We start from the raw sequence: 22,020 nt of genomic DNA, 5'->3' as shown, positions 1-22,020 counted from the left end.
GTCAGGTAACGGAGAATTACCTCTCATGACCACATCTCGGGGACGGAGTAGTGATAAGGGAGGAAGGGCTTGACGCTGGAAAAATACATAATTTTAGTTCTGGAGGCCGAATTGCTGTCGTTTCTGGAATTGTCACTGACACGAAACACTGTGACCATGACTGACACTCCCGACTTTGTTTCCATTAACTGGGTGGAGAGGAGGGCACAGCTGGTGCTCTCACAACCGCTTCCTGTTACGCGGGAGTGGGGTCTTCATCTGGGGCGTCCTGGGGCAGTCTTTTATATTGGAAGTTTCGGAGGATGCTGTCCACATGCCTCTTGGTGGTGTCCTGGACAAAGGAGCCAAGTCTCTGGGACACACAGCGGGCCAGGCAGTTAAGAAGACAAGACCCAAACGTCAGTAAAAAGAAAATGGAGAGAAGCGGTCCCAGGAAGGGAGCCAGCCATGGTAGCCAGTGTCCAGGGTCAGGCCACTGTCCCCAAGAGTCAGAATGCTGGCCAAGTTCCGACGCTCGTTCTCGGAGTTTCCTTGCGGCATCCCGGACTACTCCAGACTGGTTTACGTAGAAGCAGCACTCTTCCTGGAGGAAGAGACAGGTGCCCCCCTTCTCGGCGGTGATGAGGTCCAGAGCCCTGCGGTTCTGAAGAACAACGCCCGCGAGCGAGTCTATTTGGTTCTGGAGGGTAGTGATAGAGGCCGCTATTTCGTCCAGGGTATCCGAAAGAGCCTTAGAAAGCCGTTGGAAATAAAAAGTTGAGGAGGCCAAGCCAGCTATACCGGTACCAAGGGCAGAAGAGATGCCCAGGCCTGCAAGGAAGGGGAAGAGGTGAGGGGACCTTTTTGGGCGAGAAGCTGAGGCTGAGGCTGAGGCAAGAACGGAAGCAAAGAGGGGGACAGACACCGTTTGGTTATCGGGGAGGAGTTCAATATCCGGGTACTGGAAGACGAGGGTGCAGACCCCAGACCAGTTGGCCGGGAGACAGACATACGTTGATGTTCCACAGAGGAAGAAAACTCCTGAAGAGTTGAGACAGAAGGCGTATGAGAAGGTAAGGAGATGTGAGAATATGTTTGAGGTGACATCCCAGTTTTCTTGAATAGTGACCTCATTTTCCCAGACAGAATATTGTCCAGACAGGGCAGCTCCTGTGAGGGGCTGGTAGTGGAAGAGTGGATAGGGGTCTCTGTGGCCCTGGAGTTTGAGCTTGAAGTAGGTAGGGTCCACTGACATGGTAATGGGGTGGGTTAAGTTGTCTGATTCAAACAGAGTAAGGTTATAGCAGGTGCCAAAGGGAACGGGAGGACAGCGCATCCAGGGAGTGGCTGGGGAGGTGTGACAGTGTTTGACGTCTGTTGGGCAGGGAGAGTAAGAGGGTTCTGAGGAGACTAGGGAGGGGGGCCCTGAAAAGCGGAGCGGGTTTTTCCATTTGGCATCTGGTCTTTTCATTGCCTGTTTGAATGGATGGGTGGTGGACAGATCTAGGTTTTCATGACTAGTAGAAGGTGCTAGGTGAAGGGTGTAGTTGCAGAGAGAGGCAGAGAGGGTGCCTACGAACGTGGCATAAGCTGAGACCTTGAAGAAGCGTGATAGACAGAGAGGAGCCTGTGACATGAGGAGGGTCTCAGTAAAGAGCGGTCCCCATAAAGGGCGTTGGGCAGATTCGAAGAAGCGCTCCTTCCCGGGATATATCACAGAGGTGAGTCGGGTGAGGATCGGAAATATGCCTGTTGAGCTGACAAGCTGAAGGTAAGCAATGGCCCGTCGGTCAGGATTGTGGAAAGAGTAGGAGGCCGTCAAGGGGTGGAAGAGCTGGAGGCGCCTCTCGACGTCAGCGATTGGGTAGGAGGCAGGAAAGGGCTTGGCTGAGTAGGTAAGGTGAAGCTTCATGGGCGAGTCTGTCCAAGCGGACAGAGGAGCTGGCACCGCTAGAGACCGCTGGGTTTGGGTGGACAAGCAGACCCAGCAGTTGGAGAAAAGGGATGAGTTGGTATCACGTAGGATGCGGTGGGTCAGGTTTACAAGGGGCATCCAGCTTTCGGGATAGGACAAGGAGTAGGGCAAAAGGACAACACCGAGGACCCAAAGGCATGTCATGGCGCTTTGCGAGTGGCCAGCCGTAGTGTGGGGCGCAGAGAAGTTGGTCCTGTGGATTCTCCAGTCCTGAAACTCGTTCTGTCAGGGTGTTCAAAGGTGGCTGGTAAGTCTGGGTGGCTCCAGGCCATGCAGGTTATGCGTTGAAAGGTCAGACCTGTGAGAGAAGAGGTGGGGGAGGGTCACCAGAAGGATTAAGGGTTTTAAAGTTAGGATCTGGAGCCCTTTTGAGCTCAGAGTGGCGTAGCCAGTGAGAGATGGCCTCTCCCTTTGCTACTGTTGGGGTAGTTACGATTACCTGGTGAGGTGCCTGCCCGAAGACTCAGGGTGGGCGTGAGTTTAGGAAGGTATTTGTGAGCCAAATGCCTGCAGAATGTGAGTGGTTAGATGTAAAGCCGTTCATACATCCAGAAATGGGAATGAGGTGCTAGAGAGAAGGTGGCGGTGGACCAGCGGTACTTGAATTCTAAGGGGCTGGGGCTAAGGGACTTTTCTGGGGGAAAGTTGAAAATGAAGGAGAGTAAGAGGTAGATAAGCTAGCCGGGACAGACTGACTACAATCATGAGCTGTGTTGTTTGAGATGAGCATTGCTATGATTCACCTTTCCTGAGGACTGAGGTCGATAGAGAATGTGAAAAGAGTATTTGGTGCCTAGAGAGGTAGCCAAGTGTTGTTTTATGATAACAACGTAAATAAAAAGTGGGTCCATTGTCAGATGGCACAGACGAAGGCAGGCCAAAGCGATTTGAAGGATGTGAGAAACCTCTTGTGTCCTCTTAGACAGACCTAGAGGGGAAAGTTTCTGTCACCCAGAGGGCAGCAGGTTCGGTGAAGTCGATCTTCTACTTCTGTCCCAGATGTCCTGGGGTGTGGTGAGTGAGGAAGATGGTGTGGTGTGGATGGTCTGTGACAAGGTGGAGAGTAGAGATAGGTCTTAGGCAAGGTGACCAGAGGCTGATGTCTCACATGGAAGTGATCATGTAGGGTGGAAAAGGGGGCCCACTCTTGAACAGAAAAGGGCACAATGGGAGTATTAAGAATCTTTGAGGATAGCCGGGCGGTGGTGGCACATACCTTTAATCCCAGCACTCCGGAGGCAGAGCCAGGCGTATCTCTGTGAGTTCGAGGCCAGCCTGGTCTACAAAGTGAGTTCCAGGAAAGGCACAAAGCTACACAGAGAAACCCTGTCTCGAAAAAACAAAACAAAAGAATCTTTGCTTGACACCCCCAACACACACACACACACACACACACACACACACACACACACACACACACATACACACACACACGAGGTATATAGGTTGAAAAGGAACAAGGGAAACACAGGCTCTGGGTCAGCAGACTCCAGAGGGCTGGGAGTATGTGAGGCAGAGACCAGTGTTACCTGTTTAATGAGGGTAAAGTCAGCTTCAAGAGCTGCCTTTGGCTATCTGGTCAGAAATGCCTTGGCGGCCTGAGCAGTGGATGACCACTGCTGCCAGAGGCAGGCAAGCAACCTGAAGGACATTGTGGTTAATGATAGGGGTGCTCTGTTGAAGTGTGAAAGCCTCTCTGTCTTGCCAAAACATGGCATGAAAATTAGAGTGTGGTGTGCATGTTCGAAATTGATGTAGATGTTAGCCTTCGGTGTCCTGCTATTATGAGGGCCAGGGAAGAGAAAAGAGTTCTGCTCGCTGCCAGGTAGTGGGAGGGGGAGGGGAGAGGTTGAACTTTTTTAGGAGTAGCATCTGTGATAGTGCCATAGCCTGAAGCTTGACGGGATTCTTTAGAAGAACACCTCCCATGCGGCTGGAGAGGTGGCCCAGTGGGTAAGAGCACTTGCTGCTCTTCCAGAGGCCCAAGAGTTTGGTTCCCAGAACCCATGCCAGGTGCCTCATGACCATCTGTAACTCCATCTCTAGAGGAATCTAATGCCTCAGCCCTGCAGGGCGCCTGTACTCATATGTGTATACACTATACACACACGCAGACACACACACCTACACATAATTACAAATAATAAAAATAAACCCTTAAAAAAGAGCTCCCACCAGAGAGGTGTTTGTTTGTTTGTGTGGTGCTGTTTTTAGTTGTTTGGGGGGAGGTCTTTTTGTGGGGTTGGTGCAGAGCTGAGGGGGAGGATATGGAGAGACTGGGAGGTGAGTGGGTTTGGGGTGAATGATGTGAAATTCCCAAAGAATCAATAAAAAAAAAATGTGTTTTATATATATAAAGAAAGGAGCTCCCACCCATGGCCTCAGCAATGGGAGCCCCCGACAAGGTGGCCCCAAGTGGGGAGCAGCAATTCAAGATCAGCGCAAGCATCGGAGTCCTTTGGAGGACTAAAGTCTTCAGGAACAAGGCGGGCTGGATGCAGGATTTCGTACCTTTGAAAGGTGACTGGGGGCGGTACAGGGATAGAAAGAATGTATCTATTTGATGTGAGAGGGAAAGAAAGCAGCAGTGATTACGATCCCAGGGAGACTGTTGCAGGCAGAGACAGCGATGAAGAATGAGCCAGAATGTGAGTTCCAGGGCTTGTATCATTAAGACAGGAGTCTCTAAGGGTCGTTAAGCAAAAGGGCCAAACCTGCACTACTGCGTCTGTTTAGTCACATAGGCTCCTACTTGGGGGTGTTTCTCCATCAAATGGACAGGAGAGACCTGAGGCTGAGTTAGGAGAGGAGCATACTAAACAGAACAAAAAGTCTGGAGGGGTGTGGAAGTGGTCAGAGCCTCCTTAAGCTTGGAGAAGGTAAGTCAGATAGGTCGGGAAAGGCCCAGAGGTTCCGAGAGAGTACAACAAGCAGTTTGATAAATTGGTTCGGCGCAGACTCCCACACTGGAAATCCACGTAAGAAAGTAACCCACTGGGGAGAGAGGATCCCATTTAGTTTTGCTGTTGGTTTGTTTTGTTTTCCGGCAGAGGGAGTATGTCCTGGGTTATAGATTTGCAGCTTTGAGGTATGCCACAGGAAGAGGAGGGTAGGGTGAGGCTAAAGTAGGTTGCCTGGGAGAAGACCCCTGGGTGACCCTGGTCAGCTAGAAAATGAAGGAAGATGGAGATGTATTGCGGAGACAGGTCAGAAGAGGGGCTGCAGAGGAGAAGGTCGTCCACACATGGGACAAGAGCTCAGGGAAGAGTTTGAGGCTCAGCAGATCACGAAGAGGACTTACAGGACAAAGATGAGGGATCTTATGGAACCCTGGGGGAAGGGCCGTCAGGGTTAGCTAGGTAGACATTTGGGTGCCAGGGTCTGTCCAAGTAACTGCAGAAAGATCTTGACAAAGACGGGTGGACAGGAAGCGTAAAGTATCTGTGAAGTCCGGGACTGAGAACCGACAGCTGGAAGGAAGAATGTGGGATAGATGGGTGTGAAGATTAAGCATCACCAGCAGAAGAGAAATTTACAATTTGGGTTAATCAGGCAAGTCTTGAACTAGGCGATAAGAACCACCTGGCTTTCAGACTAGGTATGTTGTGGGGAGAGTTGGTAAGTCCTGAAATGTAGACTTTCAGGACTCAGATAATTATAGGTTTAAGTTCCTTGAGGCCGGTGGGGTGGGGGGTATTGGGCCTCCCATACAACAAGACAAAAGCAGAGGGGCCTACAACTAAAACAGTATGGAGGGTTGGAAGGTAGAAACAGTGTGGTAGGTGTTATCCCAGACCAGAGGATGGGTGGAGAATGGAAAGCCATGAAGGTGTCCTGGGACCCAGTAAGGTCTGATGGCAAAGTGGTAGGAAGGGAGTTGCTTTGGAGGGACTTTGTGATGGGAAGATAAGAGAGGCATGGAACTTTTCCAGAATGTCGTGTCCCAGGAGAGTCATCGGACAACTGGGAACAGGGAAGGGGATGACTCAAAAGGTTACACCGTCATTTAGGTTTGGTTGGAATGACTTTCACCCTTATCATTAGGGTCCTCCATCCAGATCAAGAAAATTCTGGTAAAACTGAACAATTCACTCTTGTATCAGATAAAAAAGAAATAACCTTACCAGTTACAGACAGCGTCTCCCTGGACTGAATGAGGCCGATGGATGGGGGGAGCAGCACCTCCCCGGCCCAGTCAGTTGTCAGCAGATGTCAATCCCAGCAAGCTCGCCAAGCTTGAGTCTGGTGATTGGGACTTGGCAGGAATTGGCGTCTTGCCGCCTAGCACAGTTTGATTGCCAGTGTCCTTTGCTCCCCTGAGGGGAGCCGGAATGAGCAGCGGTGGTAGACTGGGCCAGGTTCTTGCTCAGCGGCCCTGGATGGACTGGCCCTGCGAGCAAACAGTTTTACTCCCCTGTTTGAGTTCCCCTATGATGAATCCCAGCATAAGGCTGCTGCCAGCATTTGAGTATTTAAGATTCTCCTCTCTGTTATGAAAGACCTTAAAGGCTGTTTTGTAAAGTCTCTTGGAGGAGTATGAGGGGCATTCCTCTAATAGTTGGGAGGTCTTTTTTTTTTTCTAATGCGGGTACTGGCAGAGAGATAAAATGAAGGTAGAGATATGATCGGGGTCAGACCAGTGTATTTGGTCATGGTTTCAAGCAAGCAGGAGAAGAAAGCTGGATTTTCAACTCCTTGAGTAATCTCTTTGACTTTTGTCACAATTGACGGCCCTAAGGGCAGCCTTTCCATTCCAGCCTTCTCCTTGCAGCCATCTGGGAACTCCTCTGCATTGCACGGCTATCCCAGCCGGGGTCTGAAACTGCCAAGCACCAGCTGGGTTATAATCCTTAGCCTGGGCGTGAAGCGGGTTGGTGTGCGCATAAGCCGCCATCCAGACACACTCCTTGTCCTCATAAGAAAGGGGAGAGGTCGAGGTGACACATGCCATGTCAGGTCAGGTCAAGGGACTGGGTGAGATACTGACGTTCTGTGTGATAGGCACTGGATTGGAAGCAAAGGAGTTCAAACATGTTTCTGTTTGGAACGGACCGGTGACATAAAAGGGGTTACGGACAAGCATGAGGCCTTCGGGGAAGGCAACCACGGCAGAGCAGAAGAGTGGAGTGAGCTCCATCCAGAGGAGCTGTTGAATGAGAACAGGTGTGAGGCAGAGAAGGCAGGGGGTGGCGGGAAGGGAGATTAGTAGGTTGAACGTCAGTGCCAGACATGTGGGGGATGGTCTCCTCAGAGGTCTGGCTGGATGGGGGCAGGGGCAGGGGCAGGGGCAGGGCGCTGTCACCAGAGGTGGGTCAGCGGCAGGAAAGACGTCTCACTTTCCGGAGGAAAAAGGCAAATCAAGGGTGGTCATTTGGGAAAAGAGGGATCACACTCAGGAGAGTGGCAGGGGACCTGGCCAGCTGGACCAGGAGACCTGAATGGTGGAGCAGAGACCGACAAAGGCCGACAGGGAACCTTGGCCCGTGTTCCCCTGGGCTGGAGGAGAATTTCAAGCTTCTTTTGAATCTGACGGTCAAGCATGCTTTCCTCTGGCCAGCAGTAGCCATTGTACTTCATCCAGGACAATACTACAGCACAACATGAGACATTTTGACTTAAGAGAACCTTTTAGTCACAGGGTTGATAACTAGATGATAATAGTGCCGAAGGTGAGCGGCTAGGCATTTTGAGAGGATTGCTGGCCGAGGCTGAGGAGTGAGAAGAGGAGTAAGAAGGGAGGTTTTGTTCAGCAAGAAGCAGGACAAAAGGAAGGGGCATCCCTGCAGCCCAGTGGCTCTGCTTGGTGAGGGACGAGTCATGATGGAGAGTGGCAATACCGTCCCGGGAAAACTCTCTGCTTACAGGTTGGGGTAGTTACAGGACAGAAAGGGGAACAGGAGAAAGGGACTGATTTTTCACCCCATGTTCGGCCATTGCTAAGAGTAGCTAAGGCATAAGGTGAGTGATAGATTAAAAAAAAATTGTCAGAGGATGTATATACACCAGTGGCAGCCATTACAGGGGGTCAAGATGGTGGGCGAGTGAGAGTCTAATAATAGAAGTTGCTTTAGTTTCGGAAGCCCGATCATTTTGGTTTGGGGAATTGTTTAACCAAAATGGGGGAGCTTTTTTTTAATATTTAACCAAATAGGGTGGCCAAGGCAAACATTGCAGCTCATGGGCACGTTACTCCAGTGCCCACCTCCTGTGTGACCTTCCTCCTGGATGACCTTCCTCCTGTGTGACCTTCCTCCTGTGTGACCGTCCTCCTGAATGACCTTCCTCCTGTGTGACCGTCCTCCTGTGTGACTTTCCTCCTGAATGACCTTCCTCCTGTATAACCTTCCTCCTGGATGACCTTCCTCCTGTGTGACCTTCCTCCTGGATGACCTTCCTCCTGTGTGACCTTCCTCCTGGATGACCTTCCTCCTGGATGACCTTCCTCCTGTGCTTTTCTAGCTCTTACCTGGCACACGGGCTTTAGGGCCTACCCTATCCTCCTATGACCTCATCAGCCACGATAACACCCTCAAAGACCATAAAGTCACACTCATGGATTCTGAGTGGGCGTGCATTTGGAGGGACATGAGTCAACTCTGAACAGTGGGGTACAGGCAAGAATCCAAGGGTCCCTGGCTCTAGTCCTGACTGCTACTTTATCCCCCTCCACAAAAAAAAAAAAAAAAAAAAAAAAAAAAAAAAAAAAAAAAAACACCATTAATCTTGGGTTGGGCCCAGTTAGGGCAAAGCCCATTACAACCGTTTTCAGACTAAATTTATAACCTTTCTCTACAATCCTGACCTTTTTCCCTTTGAATACTAAGGACTGAACCTAGGACCTAGCATTTAGCAGGCAAGTGATCTACCTCTAAGCTAAATCCCCAGGCCTTCTCAGTTTTCACTTGAAGACAAAGTCTCACTACATTACCCAGGCTGGCCTTGAACTTACTCCATTGTCCAGGCAAATCTTGACCTGCAGTCTTCCTGTCTCTGCCTTCCAAGCAGTCTGGATTACAGGCCTGGTCAACAACTTCTTCCAACACCATTTTCTTTCTCTGCATTTTACATGATTTTTTTTTGCCCTCCAAAAAGCTGGGAAACTTAGGGCTTGCCTATTCTTCCTCATTCTCCTTTTCTACCTCTCAGATCTCATCAGTCAGATGTGTTTCTGGCCTCTGCAACAGCATCCCTTAGAACCACAACTCTAGAACTTATTGCCCAAACTAGGCCACTCTTGGGAATAAGAGAATGGCCTCTTAATCACTTCGGGACAGAAAGAATAAACTGAGTGTCCTGAGAAAACCAGGACATAGGTCACCATAATCATAGCCACTCTTTGCTTTTTATTCCCCATCACCTCCCTACATCTCCTTAGACGAAACCCCTATACACACACACACACATACACACACACACACACACACACACACACACACACACACACACACACACACACACACACCTCTACCCATCAAAATTGTAGCCAATATCCAGTTTCCAGTGCCAGGCACATGATGCATCTTCCATGGAGCTTCTCTGACCTCTAGTAGGGAGGTGAGCCCTGACACTCCACCTATTCCCCTACTCTTGACACGTTTCACTCTGTAGCATGGTTCAGGTATGCCTTACTACTCCTGGGACATGCTCAGCTCCTTAAGGACATACACTGAGATGACAAGAAATATTCCTAAGAATTTATTTGGGAAAGAGTTTCACATTCCTTTATAATAGCCTTATACTATTATAGGCATCCATGGTTTGTAGAGGAAAAAAACATGTTGTAACTCAGGTTTGGAGGCTCTGGGTAGATTATGGAGAAACAAGACAGAAGGGCCATATTTAATTCTTCCAAAGTCTCTATTACAAAAGGTAATTAGGAGGCCACCTCTCTTAGGATAACATGGAGTTACAAAACTGAGGACCTGGATGAGACCTAGAATATAATCTACTCTCTATATCCCACCTTACAGGCCAGCAAAAGAGATCCAAAAAGTCTTGGAGTACAAAAGAGGTTGTTGGTACCAAACTTCAGGTGAGGATTCCAACTCCTTCACATGCTCACTCTTCTGTTTTGTTTTGTAGTATTTTGGTTTTGTTTCTTGTTTTGCTTTGTTTTAATCAAGATCTTAATTTATAGCCCAAGTTAGCCTTGAATTCACTATGTAATCCAAGGTGGCTTCAAACTTGCTGTGATCCTCCTGCCTCAACTTCCCAAGTGCTGAAATTATAGACGTGAGCCACTCCCACCTGATCAATATTCTCACCTCTGTAATAAACTCTGAGGCTGATAAGATTCCTTTATTGCCGTCATTAGTCATATCTCAGATATGTGCTCTCAAAATCAGTAGTTACCTATTCCCAGCTCTGGCCAACTTCACCTGACACAGCACAGTGGAGGGCAGCCATGTTGGCTGACCTCCCCCAGATGGTTTACAGAGGCTTCCCACCATGAATCAGACAATCAGTAATTACAGTCCTCCAGGCAGCATAGGTACTCCATTCCCAGTGCCTCAGACAGACAACTGAGCAAAGAAGGATGTGCTTTAGGAGAATGAAGATGGAATGGCAGAAAAGTCAGAAGCACATGGTTTGCAGACACACCAGGGTTAAGTAAAGAAATTCCTCTGCTTCCAAAAGCTGCCCTTGTGAGGGACCATCCCCTGGTGATCAGGAACACCAGCCCCTACAACTGTCCCTGGTACCTGCTGCTGGTAGCATCGATTTGTATGTAGCGTGTCTCTCCCTACTTCCAGCTGCTGGTGGAAGACCATTGCAGAGCAGTGGTGAAGCCGCAGGAAAATATCACGCAGAGGAACCCTGTGCGCCATCCTGACACAGCAGGGCTGAGTGAGCACCAGAGACTGTCAGGTGATGGAGAAGAAGGGTTAACCATGGGTAACCATACCTGTGGCTCCTTCAGAAACGGAGTACTGAAGAGTGTAGGGGTGCGTACCTGTAATCCTAGCACTCAGGAGGCTGAAGCAAGGGGATTGCTATGAGCCTAAGGCTCATAGGTAAATGTAGTGAGTAAATATAGTGGAATAAATATAGTAAGTTCCATGCCAGCATGAATTACAGTGAGATCCTATCCCAACAAAAAGGAAAGAAAGGAAGAAAAAAGGGTGGTGGTGGAGAGATGGCTCGGGGGTTAAGAGTGTGAGGATCCTCAATTCCCAACACCCACACTCCAGCTCCAAGGGGTGGCACTCTCTTCTGCTTTTCATGTGCGTGTGCACGCGCGCGCGCGCGCTTGTGTGCACGCACACACACACACACACACACACACACACACACACACACACACACACAAGTGAGAGAGAGAACTTTAAAAAGAAGTCTTCCGAAACCAAAAGGGCAACCCCTTCTCACATTCCTCCCTCGCTCCAATTAGCTGTTCCTCTGACTCTCAGTAAACCTTGCTTACTTGCATAAGAAGTAAAAGAAAAGAGAGATAGAAGGGGGTGAGAGGAACAGAAGGAGGGAGAAAGGATAGTGCTAGGAAGACTCTATAAGGAGTCCTGGCCTTAAGGCTTCCCAAATGGCCCACTGTGCTACAGGATGGATCTAATATCTGTGCACAATGGACCGTGCTTGAACCAACTGGATGGTACATTTCCCCTTGGCTAAAGCTCCAGCTACACATGAACTGTGAAGTTCTAATTCGGCTTTGTGAATTACACAGGTCCCCTTGATGTAATAAATACATCCTCTAAAATGTAACCCAAGTTCACCCAGTTGGTCTGAGAAGCAGAATGCTACCGTAGCGTTCCCCTGGAAATCTGCCTACAAAGGACCATTTATCAAAACTCACGGCAGGTCGTGGACACAGACAGCGCTTTTAGTCTGTTTCTTAAAACTAACCAACATTTATATTATACAGTCCATTTGGAAAGCAGTCTGGCAGTATCCGCTAACACTGAACATGTGTGTAACCCATTTCTCTGCTCCTAATATGAACCCACCAGAAATGCACACTTGATTCATTAAAGGACATGTACATAGTACTCAAGACACCGTGCACCTGCTTAGGTGTAAGAATACTACGTCTTACCCATTGAGACAGGTAGAGGTGCTGAAAACGTCTTTCAGCACTGCTAGGTGTCCCTTTGTCCTTTAATCCACCATTTGTCCCAACAAAGCAGCCTTCCCACTTAGTCCCTAGGTCTCTCTACTCCCACAAGTGGGTGGGTGGGAGACACTAAATAATGGCAGCTTACATAACCTTTGATAACTTTCAAGCCCTTTCGCGTCTCTTATCTCCTTCCCGCCTAAGGATTGTTATTAAAGAATAAGATGGAGACATTCAAGACATTCAAATAAATAGATTGAATCCATGTGTATCTCCACCCAAGGAAGGTTACCTAAGGGTGACATTATCAGCAAGAAGAGAAGTGTGACACAGGACTCTGTCCTTGACCAGTTTAATCAACTATTGGAAAGCATCATGGACCTCAGACTCGCCTTCCTCTTAGTAGATACAATGCTTCTTGGGATGTTAAAAGTCTTTAAATATTTAAAGATGTCCAGACTAAATAAACACCTTAGTTAGTAAAAGGCTTGCCTTGCAAGCATGAAATCCTGAATTTGATCCCCAGAAACCATGTAAAAATTCCAGGCTAGTGGTGTGTGCTTGTAACCCCAGTGGTAGGGAGGCTGAGACAGGGAGCTCCCTGGAGTTCTCAGGCTAGCCAGTCTAGAATAATCAGTGAGCTCCAGAATCAAGAGAGACCCTGCCTCAAAAAGGTGGATAACACCTGAAGAGCAATACCCAGAGCTGTCCTCCACTTACACAGGCACACACATCCACACGCATGAACAGGCACAAACACGCATCTATTTAAAAGCCTAATAAATACTTCTTCAATGTCTAAGACATTCCCCTTAAATCCTAAACATAAGAATATGTTACGCAGGGCAAAGTGCTTCTGGACTGGTGGGCTTTCATACACCACTATCATTGTAAGTGTGTAAGGTCCAGCCCCCCGATACTCTTCAGCTAAGTGAATGCTGATCCCCCTTCCAATTCCACACAGAAGTTGACTCCCCTAGGAAGCCACCTCAACCTCCAAGGTTTGCTACTAGTAGCTCAAACAAAAACCCTGGAATCATCCCTCAGTCTTAAGTCATTCACACAAAACATTCTCCCCATCTACCAAGAAGCAAGACAGATTCACCACAACATAATACCTCACAGGACTGGAAAGGTCCCTACGGAGCAAAGTGTTTGCCCTGAAAGCATGGTGACCTAAGTTTAGATCCCCAGCACCCATGTCAAGAGCTGGGTGTGCCCACAAGCCTAGCATGGGAGCTAGGGGCTGAAACAGGAGGATCACAAGAGTTTGATGGCCAGCCTAGCCAATCAGTGAGCTTCAGGATTAGTGAAAGACTCTGCCTCAAAAAACCAAGGAAAATAGTGATAGAAGAGAAGATCTGACAACCTCTGACCTCCATATGCCTGAGCATATGCACCCTGCCACGCACACACAGTACAGTCATGTATATACTACACAAGCACACACACAATAAGTAAATAAAGCCTCTCATTATACAACACAATTGCATTTCTTGATTCATACACTATTTAATTGGAGTGTTAATTTTTTATTGTTTGTTGCCTGCTCCCCCCCGCCACACCAATAAAATGTTATCTTCTTGGGGAAAAGATCCTTCGTTTTTTTTTTTTTTTTCCACTGACATTTTCTAAAATCTATACACTGTAGGAACCTAACAAGTGTTTATTTTTAATGAATGGGTGAGTAAGTGAGAAAGAGGTAGGGGCTCCATTGTCATGCTCTCCTATGACTTGTATTCTCCAATCCTAAGATTTGCCCAAGTATAATTGACTGAGGTTAGTCTTTGTATAAAAATGTATCTTTTAATTACACATTTGCTATGCATAAATCCAAGCTGTCATGTAATGGTTTACCAGCCTAGCCATTTCACTAGACTGCGAACCACAAAGGCTCTGTTGCTGGTCAGCCTAGCTGGCTGCCATGCCCGGCACCTGGGCCAGTGCCCTGCCCGTGCAGTGAAACAGCACGTTTATGGAGGGCCAAACCCTCTTCTCTTTTCAACACACCAGTTCATTTAATCTTCACAACAGCCCAATGAGGTGGGTCAGATAAGGAACCGGAAGTTCCGAGAAGTGAAGAAATCTACAGAATGAATAGTACATGGTTAAGGGTGTAACTTAGATCCTGACCTAGGAAATCTGGATCCAGAGGTCAAGTTCCAAGATTCTAGCCTTCGCTAGACAACCAATAAAAATGTTTGATGACTGAATCAAGGACATATAGCCCAAAAAAGGGGCGTTCATTGTTGCACTACACAAGTGAGGTGTCCAGAGAAGAGAAGCTGTACCCAGAGCTGGTACAGATCAATTCCATTTAGGATGATTTCTTCTCTAAAGGAGATGAGTGGGTTGACATGAGCCTAAACACTTAAATGACAAAGACAAATTGTCCGGAAGTTACGAAGCACTCAGTGTAACTTTTGGCCTTTGAAGGGTAGTGTGGGAATTCAGGCCCTCTCTTCAAATCTAGTGATTCCTTGGAGAAGTAAACAGCTCTGCAGCTGCGGGCTTCCTAGACAGAGATGAGCATTGGATGTGAGCCACACGAAGAGAGATGTCAGCTCACTGTGTAGGGGAACCCAGAGAAACATTCAAAACTGAGGGGTCCGCCAAAGACAAATGGATGAGCTAAGTGTGGTCTGTACATCCCAAGGAAGGTGACTCAGCCTTACAAAGGAAAGACGACACTCTGGGGCATATTACAACATGGAAGAACCCTGAGGGCATCATGATAAGTAAAATTAGGAATTCAAAAAAGATCAAATGGGGCAGGAAAGATGGCTAAGCGGGTAGAGGGACTGGCTACGCAAATTTAGCAACCTGAGTTCAGTTCCAGGCACCTACATAAATGTGGGAACAGAAGAACCAATTCCACAAAATTTTCCTCAGACCTTCACATGTCGGCCCTGGCACATGTACCCCCATAACCACATAATTGTAATTAATTACCTTTTTTGTTTGGTTTCTCCGTGTAGTTAATTACATTTTTAAGAAAGAACAAATGATATATGACTCTACTTATATGAGATACCTAGAAGAGTCTGAGTCACAGACATGGAGACAACTGTGGTTCTCGGAGCCTGAGAGAGAGGAGAAATGGGCATCGGTTGTTTGGTGAACAGAGCTTGAGTTTGATGTGATGGAAATGTTCTGGAGATAACAGATGGGAACGGTTGCATCATAATGTGAATATACTTAGTGCCATTACAATACATTTAAAAATGCAAAAGATAGATGTGCTTTTTTATAGCCAAAAATTAGATCATATTAGACTAAGACAAGACAGTTGTGAGTTCACAGCCACCCTGGGTTATAGAGAAAGACTCTGTCAAAGAGTCATCAATACCATCACCATCACCACCATCGTCACCACAGTCCAGATACTCATTTCTCTTGTTAAACGCATGGCTGGCCTTCCCTTCTAGTACCATCTATAAATCTGGAGCACAACCCAGGTCTGTGGAAACTGAAGCCTTCCCAGAACACCCACCAAAACAGGCTGCTGAGTACAGATGTCTTCAACCTCGCTCTGTATGTGTGTTACTGGTCACCAAAAAGGTTTGTGAACACTATCCAGAATGAAGTAACCATCTTAGGCAATGCCCAAGAGTGGTTCATTCATTTGACAAATAGTATTTGAGCACTCTCAAAGTGTAGGGCCTGAGCTGAGTTAGGGTGAGGATTACCAAGCCCCTATGTCTTGGGCGTCAGCTTAGACAAATTTCAATGCCATCTGTTTCCAATCCCCCTGAACGTCAAGGCTATCTTTAAAGAGAACTAAGTAGGGGGCTGAAAAGATGGGTCAGTAGTTAAAAGTATTGGCTGTTCTTCTAGAGGATCCAGGTTTAATTTCCAGAACCCACACAGAAACTCACAACTGACTGTAACTCCAGTTACATCCCAAACCCTCTTCTGGCCTCTGTGAGCACCAGACACAGGAACACAAGTGATGCATAAACATACATGTAGGCAAACACCCAGACACATGAAATAAAATAAAACATAATTTAAAAAATAAGTAGGTAGCTGCAGGCTGCAGGGAGCTTCTGTTGTGTGCACTAAACAAGGGTAGTCATGAGTGAGGGCTCCCTTCATGCGGTCCAGCTCTGTTTTGCTCTGTATAACTTGAATGGAGGATCAAGAGAGCCACCAGTACCAATATGGTAGCCCAGCCTGGCCACCCAGATCCAGGTGGGAACTTGCCTGGAGGCAGGTGGAGCATTCAGGTGCACTGGAACCCAGGAGACAAATCCTCCCCGAGGCTCTGGGCAGTGAAGGAACAAGAACCCAGCTGGGTTCAGAGGTTTTATCTCTCAGCTTAAGTCTGGCTGGGAGTACCCAGCACAGCCCACCAAAGCTCTGAAAAGGGTCCTGCTGGCCTGTCCATCAAACGTTCACACACCCAGGAGGCTGATGTTTCTCTAGGGGGGGAATTATCTACCCACCCACAATTATCTCCCATGAACTTGCTCTTGTTGCTCGATCAGCAGGAGGGTGGGTTCTGCTCTCCAGCCAGAGACAGATGTGTGAAGCAAGATGTGGCAGGTGCATCAGGATAAGCAGGGAGGGGCTGGTGGGTGGAACACACCCATTGCAGAGCTGGGAGTGGGGGGAATAGCCTAGAAGGGGGAAAGGAAGAGGTGAGGTTTATTTCTGAGATGTGCTTTGATTAGTGTGCATGCTAACCTTGTGACTTTGGCTTAAAGGACATGGAGCTACTTGCCTCTCACCGTGGCTAACTGAAGGCAGTGAGTGGTGGCAACAGGACTTGCTCTTAATACGTCTCCAGGAGCCGGGTTAGGCCCCCTGCAACTACTCATCTATAGCATCTCTGAGGAAACAAGGTGGGGTGGAAACAGGGCAGTGAGTGCTGCCTCAGATTCATGAGCCGCTCAAGCCTTGGACAAGTGCCTCCATCTCTCTGGACCACATTCCTGTCCTAGGTCTCTGGTCACACTCATAGCACCCCACCATCACCCTGCCACTGCCAAAGCTACGGATGTCTCAAATCTGCTACAGCATGCAGCCCTAGACTGAACTCACCCCAGAGGGCCAGTTGGGCCAGTCAGATGCCCTCCTCTGGCATCAGGCCTTTGAAAAGACACAAGGCTAGCATCCAATCCTGCACAATCCCTGTCTCTACAAATAATGCCCAGGAATATCAATGATATTCACCTCTGGTCAGACTGGACTCCAAAAGGACAAAGGGTGATGCCCCTGTCTAGTTCTGGGGTCTCCTTCCTTGCCATGCTTTAGTATAGAAACATGGCTCATTGCTGGCAGCCATCATCTGAACCAACATTTTTTTAAATATTTAACTCTAAGCCTATGCTGGACAAACACATCATAGGAGCAACTGCATAGACTTGCCCTCTTCAGAATGAGAGCTCTCCTTCCAGAGGTTTGGTGGTATTTTCATCCTCTGTGGTTTATCAGATCTGCCCCACCCCCACCTGACACCATCCAGGGAGTTAGAACTTCCTGCTTTTAGAGGCTTGGAATTTTTGTGAATCACCTCCTCTCTGAGTGACTGCTTGAGCGACATACAGGAAGAAGAGTCTTTGCTTACCTCATGCTCTGAATTCCCTTCCTTCTGATTTTGCTGTCTGAGCAGCAGAGGAGATCAGTGGTCCTGTGCAGCAGTTATATAGGTACACATCCTGGCTTATGGAGGCTGTTAACGGTCAATTATGCGACTGGGATAGCCTTGCCTCAAACCTCCAACCCTCACAGCAGGTCCTGTCTGCTGCATCCTTGTAGGATTATTCACTTACAGACTGTTCAGTTCATCCTGCAGCAGCAGGAAGGCTTCCCACTGCACGGAGGGCACAGCTCAGCAAGAAAGGAAGCTGTTCTTCGCTTTCTACCTTTTAACCACTTGCTGGACTTGAAGCCAGAGCTTCAAACATCACTGAAAATCAGAAAGAAGGGTAGGGGGGAGGAAGGAAGGGAGGAAAGAAGGGGGGAGAAAGGGAGGGAGGGAGTGGGGGAAAGGAGAGGGGAGAGTGAGAGAAGAAAGGGGAAGGCAAAGAAAGGGAAAGGAAATGGTGCTGAGACAACTACACGAAATGCCAGCAGTGACTTCTTTCATCTTGGGGAGCCCTTCAGGTGTGAACCCTTCCTCTGGCTGTCTTATGAACAATTCCACAGTATTAGTCTGGTGTGGAGAGAAGGCAGGAGAATCCAGTGGTGGACACTAGATACCAGCCCTTAGGGGGAAAAACAAAACAAAAACAACAACAAAAAAACCCCAAAACAAAAACGCCTGTCCTGCTGAGGAGGACTGAAAGGAATCTCTGAGACTAGGTCTGCTCCCAAATCCCTGAAATACGACAACGACTAAGGAATCAAAGGATAACCCATGATCACCTGAGAGGAACCACTGCTGGAGTGTGGGCCCGTTCAGCTGGAGTTGAGTCTCCTACATCCCTAAACTGAATCTTTGGAATGTCCTGGTTGGTAGGCCATAAAGAAGTGGAAAATTTATGGGCAAGCTCTGGGCCAGCCTTGGCTAAATGAATCTTGGGATCTCTTTTCTATACTTCCAAATGCTGGGGCCTTGTGTAATTTTGCAGTGAAACTTGCCACCCCTTGCAAACTCAGTTCTGGATACTAAGTAGCAGGAGACAGGGTGGAGATAGTCAAGGTAATCTCACTCTAACTTTCTGAGAATGTTTGAATTTTTAGCAATCTCCTCAAACAGAACTGTTTTTTATTATTACAGATATGATAGACGAAACACTGTGGGCAGTCTAGAAAATGTTTATTAAAAAAAAGAACACGAAGGAAAAAAATCGTTGGTTATTTTATTCTCAAGAGATAGGTCTATAAATGTTCTTTCTTCTGGCCTTCTATCTTAAAATATTTTTAATTGAACAGCACACACATAAATGTATGCACCTTTAAAAAAGTAGATATTTATTCCCAGAACTAAACTACCCATAATTCCAAGCCATTCTCCACCCACAAGACTAACCACTCTGGGGATACAGGCATAGCTCCTACCAGAATTTAAAATTGTATATAAAATTGTATATTGTTTTTTGTATGCTGTCTAGTATTCCATTCTATGGATAGACCACATTTCACTTGACTAGTAGCTAGGATGGATGCATTTTTCTATTTTCCTTTTTGTTTTCCCCGCTTGCTTCCACATCCCAGGCCCTAGAAATGCCATGAGAAAGAGATGAACAGCAGACTTTCCCTCACAGAGCCCACAGTCCAGTGAGGGAGCCAGGCATTAAACAGCCTAGCATATGGCGGGCGGTGGCGCACGTCTTTAATCCCAGCACTCAGGAGGCAGAGGCAGGCAGATCTCTGTGAGTTTGAAGCCAGCCTGGTCTACAGAGCTAGATCCAAAACCAAACCAAACCAGCAAACAAAACAGCCTAGCACAGAGATACTTAATATATGGTTACAGTTTCTCATTACCACAAACAGCACGCCAGTAAACACCTTGGCGGTCTCTCCCCGTGTGCTCTCTTTTAAATTCCTACTGGAGTGTATCACGTGCTTGAGGAAGTCCAAATTATCCTCTCCATTCTGTCTTGAAATTGAACCTTCTGTAATCCAGATTGTCCTGAAACTCTGTATAGACCAGGCCAACCTCAAACTCTTGATCCTCTTGCCTTAGCTTCTCACATTTGCTGTCCCAACATGCACTGCGATTCCAAGCATGTGCTGCCACGTGGATTCTGGGAATCAGACTCTTGTTTCTGCAAGGCAAGTGCTTTACCTCCTGAGCCTTCAGGATTAGGTTTTGAATTCACCACAGCCAGGATGTTTCCGGAATTTTTTAAGACTTGTGTTTGACCGACCCGGTTGTATTCTAGTCTTAGAACATTAAGCAGCTTTCACCACTCTACGGTGGGAACGTGTGTGCACATGTAAATTTGTAGTCTGCTCTTGTCTTACCAACTACCGAAACAAGAGAATGGGTAAATTCTGGTATTCACATAACAGGATCCTATAGGGCAATTTGAAAAACCAGAAAATGTTGAATTTGGGAAATGAGTTGCATAAAATTATCATGGTGAACTGGGAATGGTGGCACATGCCTTTAATCCCAGCACTCGGGAGGCAGAGGCAAGCTGATCTCTGTAAATTTGAAGCCAGCCTGGTCTACATAGTGAGTTCCAGGACAAGCCAGAGTTATATAAATCAGACTCTCTCTCTCTCTCTCAAAAAAAAAAAAAAGCCATGGAGAATATAATTTACATCAATCTTAAAATACGGAAAACAATACGTAATATAATTTATGAATAGTATATAGGTTAGAAAAACTGAAAGGAAATTCATGCAGGTGGTGAAAGTCACAGCCAGTGTAGAAGGCAGATTTGTCATGAAGCTTACGAAGCTAAGCTCTCGGGTCCTTCACCTTCCTGACATCTTTCAGGGCCCTGTGCTTAAAATTCAGTGTCTTAATTTGTATTCTTTTTTTCTTAAAAAACAGTCTCTCTGTCAAATTCTGCTGGCTTCAGTCTACCTGTAAGTGAATGGGGGGACAAGGGAGAAGAGAGGGAACAGAGAAGAGATAGAGACGGAGGACAGAGGAAGGAGAGGAAGAGGGACCAGGCAGGGGAAGAGAGCAAAGCACACATTAGTAGTTCCTAGACTTTATACAGTTACATAAAAGTGTGCAAGTGTGTGTGTGTGTGTGTGTGTGTGTGTGTGTGTGTGTGTGTGTGTGTGTGCATATGAGTGTGTGTCTGTGATATGGAGTTGGGAGAGGGAAGGATAGCACACTAAGGAAGTTCTGTTACTTTTCAGTGTTTGCCCTGGGGTCACTGGCCAGCTTCCAGGCACTTGTGCCTGAATATGTGTTTACTGTAAACTGGAGGGTGGGGCAGACAGTATTCTAGCCAATTCACACTAGAGTGCCTTGAGCAGCCAGAGGCCTGAAAGAAGGGAAGTCACCTGACAGGACAGTGCCCGGAGAGCTACATTACAACTTCCAAGCATCCCTCCTGCCCACAGGCCTTTCCTATACAGAGCCCAGACCCACCAGAACTTGCCTGAGAGTTGTATTTGCTTTGTCTGCTCCATGTGAGAGGTTGCTCCTCAGTGGAGAGCTAGTCAGCTCCAGATGCTGTCAAGGAAGATGGCTGAGGTACCAAGGGCCCCTGGAACCTGGTTCTACTCTGGTTCTTTAACCATCCAAATCTCACTTCTACTTAAAACCTATTACTAAAGGCCGGGTATGGTGGTGGGTACATATCTGTAATCCCAGTACTGGGAAGGCTGAGGCAGGAGGATCACAAATTACAAGCCAGTCTGAGCTATATAGGGAAACTTTGTGTCAAAAAAGAACAAAAATAGAAGCTAACTGGAACACAATACGTAAATGACAGCTCAGCTATTCCAACAACTTGGGCAGAATATCCAGGACAACATGAGACTTCCTTCCTCAGCATTGGGCCCTGCACAACACCTCATTCCACGTTTGAGTCAAGACATCAGTCTAAATCATTAGACAGCACCTTTCTTAGACACTGACTTGGGTTCCAGTTACAAAGCATCTTAAGTGGTGCCGGGGCATAAGTTCTTACAGCTAAAATGAACACAGCGCCTTAAAGACTGTTTCGTTGTTGCTGTTGTTTGTTTGTTTGTTTAGAAAGCCCTGTCCTTGGCTGGCAAGATGGATAAAGGTGTCTGCTGCTGATCCTGATGACCTGAGATAGATCCCAGATCACACATGTGGTGAAAGCTGAGAGCGGGCTGACTCCCACACGTTGACCTCTGATCTCTTCTCATGTACCATGGCATGCACATGTCACACACATACATATCACACACCACACATACACCACACTCACACACACACATATCACACAGACACACACATACATATCATACTACATACACAAACACACACATATTACACTACACAAACACATACACATCACACTACACAGACAGGCACACACATATCACACTACACAAATGCACATACACATATGTAACACACTATACAGACACACACATATCACACTAC

The 22,020-nt window shown here is 47.3% G+C and overlaps 1 protein-coding gene across 1 annotated transcript; it reads right to left on the bottom strand.

Annotated features, from left to right (window-relative positions):
• Positions 1 to 235: 235 nt before the first annotated feature.
• On the bottom strand, positions 236 to 2,098 carry LOC128107897 (syncytin-B). The gene has a single exon (XM_052734238.1). The coding sequence runs from the start codon at positions 2,096 to 2,098 to the stop codon at positions 236 to 238; it is 1,863 nt and encodes a 620-aa protein (XP_052590198.1).
• Between the last annotated feature and the right edge of the window lie 19,922 nt (positions 2,099 to 22,020).

Source organism: Peromyscus californicus, unplaced genomic scaffold (assembly GCF_007827085.1).
Source record: "Peromyscus californicus insignis strain IS unplaced genomic scaffold, ASM782708v3 Scaffold_12__1_contigs__length_115047231, whole genome shotgun sequence".
In the NCBI taxonomy this organism is placed as follows: domain Eukaryota; kingdom Metazoa; phylum Chordata; class Mammalia; order Rodentia; family Cricetidae; genus Peromyscus; species Peromyscus californicus.
This window is presented reverse-complemented; position numbering and strand designations above follow the sequence as displayed.